The sequence below is a fragment of the Prosopis cineraria genome, unplaced genomic scaffold (genome assembly GCF_029017545.1).
Source record: "Prosopis cineraria cultivar Desert tree isolate PC_DT_omini unplaced genomic scaffold, ASM2901754v1 PC3, whole genome shotgun sequence".
Classification (NCBI taxonomy): domain Eukaryota; kingdom Viridiplantae; phylum Streptophyta; class Magnoliopsida; order Fabales; family Fabaceae; genus Prosopis; species Prosopis cineraria.
The window spans coordinates 39333617-39344028 of NW_026555334.1; the positions used below are offsets into that span (position 1 = coordinate 39333617).

Sequence of the window (10412 nt, forward strand, 5' to 3'; positions counted from 1 at the left end):
GAAAAAACTCATTCATGGATCAAAATCTCATTTTCAGATATATTGAATGTATTTTATGGCCTTTTTGGATATTCATTTGAGAATCAATTCTGAAATAAAAATTATGGTCTTGCAAAAATTTATTCAAAACACTCTCATTTTATAAAACTCTATCTGACTTATGAAACTCTATTTTAGAAAAGTTGAAATCTCTTCCATTTATAAAACTCCACTTGACTCCTTTCTTTTTATTATTTATTTGTATATTCAAAATTGATTCTCAACAAATTATCTAAACATTTTTAATTTATCAAAATTAATTTTTAAAAATTTATTCAAGCACTATCATATTTTAATAATCAATTTGTTCAATTAGGTTATAATTAGAATCCGTTTGTCACAACGCCCTAGTTTTTGTTCATTAATCAGTACTCCTCTATTAAAAAATATAAGATATTTTTAATTGAATCTCACCCCAATAAAGTAGTTACTATTTTTAAATTAATCATATTTTTTTATATTCATCCCTATTAAACACTCTGTAATAAATATAAAGTCATTATTAATAGAGACATTTTTGAAAAAATGACAATAATTATACCTCAAAAGCTTAAAAATGTTATATATTTTTGAACATCTAACTCCTTATACTTTATTTTTTAATGGAAAAAATATTAATTATTAATTATTAATATGGATGGATATTCAAATCAGCCCCATTAATGAGATTATCAATATTAATAAATACCGGCTAAAATATGCATTTAATTTTTTAACTTTACGTAATATTTAATTTTAGTATCTTAGCTTTATAAAATATATTTTTAATTCTTTAACTTTAATATTATTATTTTTATTTTAAAAAATTTTATACCGAACTTTTAAATATTAATAAATTATTATTAAATATTTAATATATTAAATTTAAATTTTTTAAAATAATAATGATAGGGTTAAAAAATTAAAAAAATATTTTACAAATTAAAAAATTAAATTAAAATATTATATCAAGTTAGAAGATTAAAAAGGTTTTTTTAACCAAGTGTGTGTATATCTTCTGTTTCTCCCTCGCTACGAAAACACATACACACACACAGCACCAAATCTCATCTTCGTCAATTAAACAGTCCGTCGTCCCCGCCGTTTTCGTTCTGGTCTTTCCCAATTCTCACTCCTCTTCCATCCCTCTTGTTTCTCCGATCGTATTCGCATCCACACTGATCCATTTCGATCCCAGCGCTTTGTCGATCTATGAATTATTGTTAATTTCATTTTATTGTTTTACACTTGTATTGTCGGGTATAGGATTCATATGAATTTCCGATTATCTGTTAAAGTTAGATCCTATTCGGATTCTGTATTCGATGGAATTGCATAGTCAAAGAATGGAAGCTATGAATGAACATCTCAGAGTTTAAAAATGCCCGGAGTAACGCAAAAAAATGGTCAATTCAGTAACGGGTCATCGGTGACGTACAAGCTTTCGGCCAATGGATTTTGGTCCAAGAATAGGGATGATGTTAACTACAATCAGCTCCAGAAGGTACTGGATTCAATGTTTTTTTTTTTTTTATCTCTCTTGGTTACCGGATTTTCCTGTCCATTAGAATCCCACTAGATCGCCGTTGTGTGTTTATTGAGGTGTAAACATTTATCGATTGCCTGACTTGGTACTGGATCTTTGCTGTTCAAACAATTCGTTGATTGCTTGGGTGCGCTTTAGAAGCATAATTTTTAGATGCAATTTTTGTTTCTAATTCAGTTCTCGGTATCTGGTGGCTGGGGTTCAGTTTTTCTTTCGTGTCTCCACATCCGTGACTGATAAATGGTACCAAAAATGCTTGTTAGATGTTACTTTTAGTACCAAAAATTACTTCATTCAATTGCCCATTGATAAATATGTAGCATTTTACAAACTTTGCTGCTCAAGGTTAAGATTCCTGATACCTTTGAAGCCAAGGACTTCAGTGGTTGTGGGCAACAGAAGTAATATATATAATACATATAAATATAATATATATATATATATATATGTATAAATAATAAAATCTATAGCAAGACACACTATTCACTATCCAAAATCAGTGTGACTTGTTTTTTAGACTGTGTAATGCACGTGGGATAAAAGGGAAAGTGGAGGGAGGAAATATCCATGGAACTGTTATTAGGTCTTAGAAATTGATCTGTCTTGAGAATTAGGTCCCAGAATTTGATCTGTCTTGAGAACATGTTACCCTGTTTTCTATATAAATTTGATATTTGTAATATGCTTGACCAATCTCTCGTGGGATGTTCTACATTATACAGTTCTGGAGTGAGTTGTCACCACGAACTAGGCAGGAACTCTTGAGGATAGACAAGCAAACCCTCTTTGAGCAAGCTCGTAAAAACATGTACTGCTCAAGGTGCAATGGGTTGCTTCTTGAAGGTTTTTTGCAGATTGTTATGTATGGGAAATCCTTACAGCAAGATGGAGCTGGCGCTCATCTTAATTGCAAAAGACCTGGAGGTTTGAAAAGCCAGAATAATACTAATAGTGCATTAAACGTGATGAATGGACGCTCAGATGAAATTCAAGATCCATCTGTCCATCCTTGGGGAGGTTTGACCACAACACGAGATAATTCATTGACACTTATGGACTGCTACTTGTACTCTAAATCTCTGAAAGGATTGCAAATTGTAAGTCTACAACACTTTTATCGATTCTTGTTCAATTGTTTTTTCCTGTTTATTATTTGAACTTTTGTTCATACCAGGTCTTTGATGGGGCACGTGCAAGGGAGCGGGAAAGAGAACTGCTCTATCCTGATGCATGTGGTGGGGGAGGTCGTGGTTGGATAAGCCAAGGAATAGTGAGTTATGGCAGAGGGCATGGGGCAAGGGAATCATGTGCACTGCACACCGCCAGACTTTCATGTGATACACTAGTGGATTTTTGGTCAGCATTGGGAGATGAGACCAGACAATCTCTTTTAAGAATGAAGGAAGAAGATTTTATCGAGAGACTCATGTACAGGTGTCTATCTACTTGTGCACTTCTTACATTACATTAACTATAGATAAGTGTCAAATTGCACTTGAGTTCTTATGCTTACCTAGAAATGGTATGCTGTTGAAACTAATACAAGGTGAAAGAGAATCTGGAAATGCATCTAAAGGATTAGATTATCCTGGTTATCACTATGCTCTTTGGGTTGGCCATTCCCCCCCTGAAAATTTAAAACAAAACAGGTTTTGGCTGTTGATATTACTTATCATTCATTTGCCAGGTGATTTGTATTGGACTAGCTTTCTGTGGGATTATAGAGATCCCTCATAGGCTTAGAGTTAAAAATTTGAACAGAAGCATGCTTAAGATTTAATAAAAAGATATAATGATGCATTAATGGAAAAGTTTGTCTCTGTTACATAGTCAAGCAGTCGAATGGGAAATTTCTTTGTGTTGCATGGACTTTTTAAGCAGAACCATTAATGCATTGTCAAAGATAGGTTGTGATGGGGAAGCTGCGTTGAGGGCATCATATGTCTGTCAGTGATGCCATGTGTCTTCAGTTCTCTGCTAATTATGCTTATATTCCGTCTGCTTGTGTGGTCCTGGAGCTCACTAATACAAGGGGCAGTCAAGGGCTGGATCTATTAAATTTCATGCCTTGCCGGAGCCTATCTGATTTTGAAGGTTTTATCTCAATTCTTGCTTAGGGTAGTTTTAATATTGTATGATAAAAAGTGGCCCTCAATAAAGTTGTAGACTTGTCACTTGAGCTAAATTTATGAGTTTGTCATTACCGGAAAAGAAGAATGATTCAAATTGTTATAAAACATTCTTCATTTCATGGGGTGGGGCTGGTCAATTTGGATATCAAAGGATTTGAGATGTGTAATCAGACAAGAAAGGATCACTTTGTTAAGGAGTTGTCAAGTAATTATACGAAAGATAAATCATGCGATAGGCTGTTTTTCATTATTGGCCCAACTGCACTCTCTCCACTCAAATGATAATTGTTATCTCTTGGTGAAGTGTTCACACAATTAGGTAGTTTATGTAATGTGGATGTGCTTTTTGTAACGTTATGGTGATCTTGGTGGGGATCTATGGAAAACAACACAATTGGGGATTCTGTATCATTTATATTTTTAAAACACTGAGAGAGTGTAGAAAAGGAAACAGGGAAGAATTTGAACAACTTTTATATATAAGTGGGAAAATATCGTTGTAGATCCAATGCAACAGTTATCTTTCACATGATAGTACTTGTTACTCAAGTGCTGTATGCTATTATCCCTCACCTCTGAGTTACATGACAGCAAGCTTTAGGTTCCATACCATTTATCTTAAGGTTGCAACATATTGTCTGATTGTTGGCTTGTTGTACCTTTCTAGAAAGCTAATTTCCTTATATCATCACATGGGTCTTCATGCTATTGCAGATTTATAGACTTCCCCTCTTCTCTTCATAATCATGCTATTTGAAATGCATAAATGCAAAATCTGGTCCTTGATTCAAAAATGAATTAGTTTATATTGTCATCATTACAGAAATTTACTTCACTGAAGCTTTATTGCATCCATTGAGGTCTCTGTTGACCACGCTGACGTACTTGCACTTGTTAATTTTCAGTTTTTTATTAAGGGGCTTTTATTCTATCCTCCTGTTTTTTCTAAGTTGTCTTTTTTTTCTTCCCTAATTTCAGGTTTGATAGCAAGAGATTTTGCCGAGATTGTAGGAGAAATGTAATTCGAGAATTCAAGGAACTCAAAGAACTGAAGCGCACCCGTAGAGAACCTCGGTGCACTAATTGGTTTTGTGCTGCTGATACAGCCTTTCAGTATGAGGTCGTGCTTCCGTGTTTCTATGCTGCAAAAATGTTTTGATTGAGATTCTAATGGAATGATATTCAGTAATATTGTAATGATGAGATCTGTCACTAATCTGCCCGTGCATACTGAGTAGATGTTCTTCTAAGCACATATCTTATCTGATCATGTTACCAGGTTTCTGATGACTCAATTCAAGCTGATTGGCGACAGACATTCACTGACACACTGGGATCATATCATCACTTTGAGTGGGCTGTCGGGACAAGTGAAGGAAAATCTGACATTTTGGAGTTTGAAAATGTTGGGATGAATAGAGTCGCTCAAGTCAATGGCCTTGATCTTTGTGGCCTGAGTGCATGCTTCATCACTCTGAGAGCTTGGAAGCTAGATGGACGATGCAATGAACTTTCTGTGAAAGCTCATGCATTGAAGGGTCAACGATGTGTACATTGCAGGCTAATTGTAGGAGAAGGTTATGTTACAATCATTAAAGGGGAAAGCATCAGAAGATTCTTTGAGCGTGCTGAAGAGGCAGAGGAAGAAGAGGTAAGTTCAAATTAGGAAATAAATTTCATTTCCATTGTCCATCATTCACGCGTTTATTTACCAATCATTTAAGCTTAGTAAGAAAAACTCTCACTTATTATGTAATGCATGCATATAGGATGATGATTCAATAGACAAGGATGGGAAGGAGCTTGATGGAGAATGCTCCCGTCCACAAAAGCATGCGAAGAGCCCAGAACTTGCTCGAGAATTTCTTTTAGATGCTGCTACTGTTATTTTTAAAGAACAGGCAAGTTAAGATTTTACTTTTTGTTTCTATTTTAAATGGTAAATGATAGAGCACAATGGTGTCTTGCAATCCATATAGCCGATCCCACCTAGTGGGATAAAGGCTTGTTGTTGTTGTTGTTGTTGTTCTATTTTAAGAAAAAAAGAAGTCTATTCTGATGTTTCCCTTTCCAGGCATGTTTATATATCTTCCTCTCTGATCTTTGCATCACAATTTTAAATGGTTGATATGGTAAGCATGCAAAGTTGCAAAACAAAGTAATTAGTGCTGTATGGAAGTGATGCCAACTGGATACAATCGAACGAACTTATAATGTAAGGCAATGCCAAGTAACTTTTGCTTCCGGGTCAGATTAGGACTGTTAAACTTTACACTTGTTCTTTCCCCTCTTGATGAGGGAAAAGTTTAGTCAGGTTTGCTGGCTTAGATAAAATATTGACAAATGAAGAGCATGTCATTCATTCCTAATTTTGCAGGTTTAGAGCATCAGTCATGTTATTCTCTTTTCAAATTTTGATCTGATCAATTGCAGCCTTCTGGCAAAACCTGATAATTATACGGACAAAAAGAAGAAAAATTAGAGAGGCAGTTGTAGTATACTTTGACGTACTAAAAAAAAGGACCAAAACAACGCAGTTTGTGATGTCAAGATTGATCTCTTCCATGTGGATATCCCCCAATCCTTTGGCATCTATTTTGTGAGAGACGGTTCTTACAGGAATATTCCTCAGATTTTATTTGTAATGACAGTGAGAGATGTGCCAAGGGGTCAACTTTATCCATCTTTAGCTTCTTTTTGTATCACTATTTTAGATAACATGGATTCTCGGATCTAGGTTTCGACATCTGGAGCTTGCTCCAATTAGTTAATGATATGCTCAGCTAAAGTGACATGTGAGTTCTGTTGCTATCTTTCTTGACTTTTCTGTTTTGTGAACTGCTGACCGTGTTACTTTATCAGGTTGAAAAAGCTTTCAGAGAAGGAACAGCTCGCCAAAATGCACACAGTATCTTTGTTTGTCTTGCACTTAAACTTCTAGAGGAACGTGTTAATGTGGCATGCAAGGAAATTATTACATTAGAAAAACAGGTATTATTAAAAATAAAATAAAATAAAGGCCCAAAAAGAGCAGCAGAATTTTTCAATTTTGAGATAACAATTCTGATTCTAAAATCTTAAATCTTATCCAAGTGATTTTTCTTACAGATGAAACTTCTTGAAGAAGAAGAAAAGGAAAAGCGTGAAGAAGAAGAACGCAAGGAGAGGAGAAGGGCTAAAGAAAGGGAGAAAAAATTTAGGAGAAAGGAACGACTGAAAGGAAAGGAGAAAGATAAGGAAAAAAAGGGTTTTGAATCTAGTAATGCTTTTGACTCAGCTGAATTTTCAAAGCAAGAATTATCTGCAATTGCTGATATGGAGGAAACGAATCCTAGTAACTGCGGGGATAAAGCTATCGAAAAAGGTGGTGCTAATATATTGGAGGATGAATCTACCAACATCCAAGAGGAAGAAATAGATGGTGAATTAATACTATGACATTGCAAGATCACTCTTGTAATGATTATGATGGAGAAATCATCAATACAAAAACTAGTACTGGTACTTTCACAGTTGAGCAATCAAGGCTTTCTCGTCGGAGATTAAGATATAGGAAAGATTTTCAACCGGATATGCCAATGAAGTGGTCTGACAGACAACGTTATGCAGTTGTTTCAGAATGTGGTGCAAAGGTTGGTAGATCCGAGACGAGACATTGTGGTGATGCTTTTGTGCTTTCATCTAGGGGATTCAATGGATCAAATAGGAAGTCGAGAATAAATGCTTCAAATTTCAATGGTCGACATGGTGGTCCTAAGAATAACGAGAAGCTCCACTGTCCCAATAACCACATGACTGATAAGTGTGACTTCCATTCTTGCAGTTGTAATGTGAATAACGAATATAGGATAAGGGTTGACCAACGTTCTCCAATGAGTAGAGTTAGCCAGGAGAAAAGGCCTACGATTAAGTCTGAATCTGCAATGGACGTGTCTAAGCAGTCTTATTATGGTAGTAAGTATAGCCAAGTAGACCTTATGTATGATAGTTGTGGAAGATCAAGAAGCAGAATCATCTCAGGTAACTCTGCCAGCAGGGATTTGCTTCAATCAAAGAAAGTTTGGGAGCCCATGGAATCAAAGAAGTACCCTCGTAGCAATTCAGACTCAGACGTTACATTGAGTTCTGTTACTTTAAATGCTCAAAGAGGTCAGTCTGATAATATGATCAGATCATCTGCTGACGAAGCTGGTTCAGGCGAAGTTGATCATGGGCATCGAGGCGGTCAGGATCTTCTTCAAGAAACAGAGTGTTTGTGCAGTTCCACGGAAGCTGCTTCTGAGGAACCTGAATTAAGTCCAACCAGGGCATCTATCTCGAAAGCTTCATTGGATCCCAGTCAAGGCAGCACTACTAATTCTGATAACTGCTCGTCATGCCTAAGTGAGGGTGACAGTAACACAACCTCTTCGAACCGTGAAAATACAGAATCTTCAACCACATCTGATTCAGAGGATACTAGCCAACAATCTGAAGAAAGAGAAAGTTCAGCACGCGTTGAAAATGGCTTGTCAGACTCTTTCAAAGTTGGAGTGGGGAAAAATCAGAATTCATATGGAGAGGGTGTGGCAAGAAGGCTACCATTTGGCGCCTCCTTGGACGGAACAGGAAGTGATGGATTATGCGACCCTGTGACAGAAATTTCCCACACTTCGGACAATTTTTCGACCACCAATTTGTGTTCTCAACCTCAAAGCAAGCTTCATTCAGTGCCTAACTACAACATGCAATTTCCAGTCTTCCAAGCTCCTTCGACAATGGGTTTCTACCGTCAAAATCCTGTATCATGGCCAACAGCCTCGGCAAACGAGTTGATTCCCTTTCCGTACCAAAACCACTATCTGTATGCTGGGCCTCTTGGGTATGGCATAAATGAGGACCCGCACTTCTGCTTGCAGTATGGCGCCCTACAGCAGCCCATGCCCCTATTCAACCATGCCAATATTCCAGTTTATCAGCCAGTCGCGATTGCCAAAGGATTAAAACCGGAGGAACGAACTCAAATTTCTAAGCCGGCTTCAATCCAAGAGCATGTTGATGGATCTACAGCAGAGAGGGTTGTTTCAGCTGGAGCGAGCGCCGAAAAGCCAGCGTTGAATGGGGAAGTTAGATATGATAACTCAGCCAATTCAACAGGCAAAAACGACGTTTTTTCCTTGTTTCATTTTGGTGGGCCCGTAGCTCTTTCCGCAGGTTGTGAATTAACATCAGCGTCTTCAAATTGTGAAGCTGTTGAGAATTTCTGCTCCAAAACTTTGGCAGATGATGCCCAGAACGATCATTCTTGCAATAAAAAGGAGACTACCAACATGGAGGAATACAACTTGTTTGCGGCAAGCAATAGCTTAAGGTTTTCGATTTTCTAAAATGAGGCATAAGATGGCAGTTATGTGTAGTCAATTTCTCCATGTATGGTAATGGAGGTTTGACTGCCTTGTAATTTGGCGAGCAAGCAAGAGTCCTTCTGCGGTTTCCAATTTTACTTTAGTTTGATGAGTTTTGTCTCCTTGTTATTCGGTTGAAATAGAGAAAGATCTGGTATTTTGAAGTTTATTTTATTTTATTTAATTTTTTGGGGTTTGTGTGAGGTCAGCTGTTTTTAAGCTCGGACGAAGCACGTGTACATGGCAATTTTTTTTTTTTTTTACCTTTTGTCATGCTGGAATCAAAGCTATAAAGGCTTTATTGGGTTTTTTCTGTATTAAAGTGGTACATTTGCTTGACTCCAATATTGCTAAATATTACTCCTTTCTTCTTCTACTTCTTTTTTAAAGGAAAAGTCTATTTATTCATTACGAAAAGGTTAGTACAAGACACAAACTGAAAGCATAAACATAATAACAGTAAAGAAACTAAAAATACAGAAAGCCAGCAGCAACAACTCCATGGCACAAAGCTGATGGAGAGATCCCTGCCACTCAAACGCCACCGACAGAGGAAGGAGACGACTGACAAAGTGAAGACCCTTGAGCATTAGATGAAAACATCTTCCAAACCAATTAAGAACCGTCTTCGAAACGGTTAAAGTGGGTACCACAAGGGCGTTGTCGATGTAATGGCAAAAGCCATAAGTCGGATTCTCTCATCCAATGGTCCATTGACCACAGCTCCTCATGTAGCCAAAAGAGAGGTGACAAGGACTGCAACACACTAAGCCAACGAACCAGAAAACCTAAAGAAAGCAGAGGGTAGCCTAACAAAAGCTTGAGAAACATAACACTACCCTTTTTTTTTCCTCAATCATCCTCATTGTCATATGTTGCAAAGGCGAGCTTTTTTGTAGGAAAAACTCACAAAACCCATACCAAGATCAGAACCATTTGGTAGAGAATCTGCTGCGCCACCATTCTGCCCCATACATGGACGAGTGCAACCCCTCCAGGACCATCCATAGAAGAATTATATTGAACTGTAGCATCAACAGAGGGAACCCGAGGACTCCCTGTATCTAACCCAGGCCAACGAACGTCATTCAAGTCCACCAGAGGCCTGATGCGGAGGTATGTCTCCGTTTGACGGTTGTGGATAAGGAAAGCGTCAGCAGGAGACGGCGGATAAGAAACTCGAAGATCAAGGTAAAGTTGGCGCAGGTCATCAATGAAAGATGAAGCTAGGAGATAATTAACTGAACCTGCAGCTTGAAGCACCTCCCACCTTTGGTCATATAGTTCATGCAAGCGAACCATGGAGTATATCCATCTAAACCAGTCATATCT

At 37.2% G+C, this 10412-nt stretch overlaps 1 protein-coding gene across 1 annotated transcript; it reads left to right on the forward strand.

Annotated features, from left to right (window-relative positions):
• Positions 1 to 1056: 1056 nt before the first annotated feature.
• On the forward strand, positions 1057 to 9456 carry LOC129305736 (uncharacterized). Its single transcript, XM_054945769.1, is given in 9 exon segments — positions 1057 to 1522; positions 2287 to 2661; positions 2739 to 2998; positions 4675 to 4816; positions 4976 to 5347; positions 5466 to 5597; positions 6559 to 6687; positions 6805 to 7125; positions 7128 to 9456. Coding segments are annotated over 9 exon segments (3789 nt in total). The 5' UTR covers positions 1057 to 1399; the 3' UTR covers positions 9063 to 9456.
• The last annotated feature ends 956 nt before the right edge of the window (positions 9457 to 10412 follow it).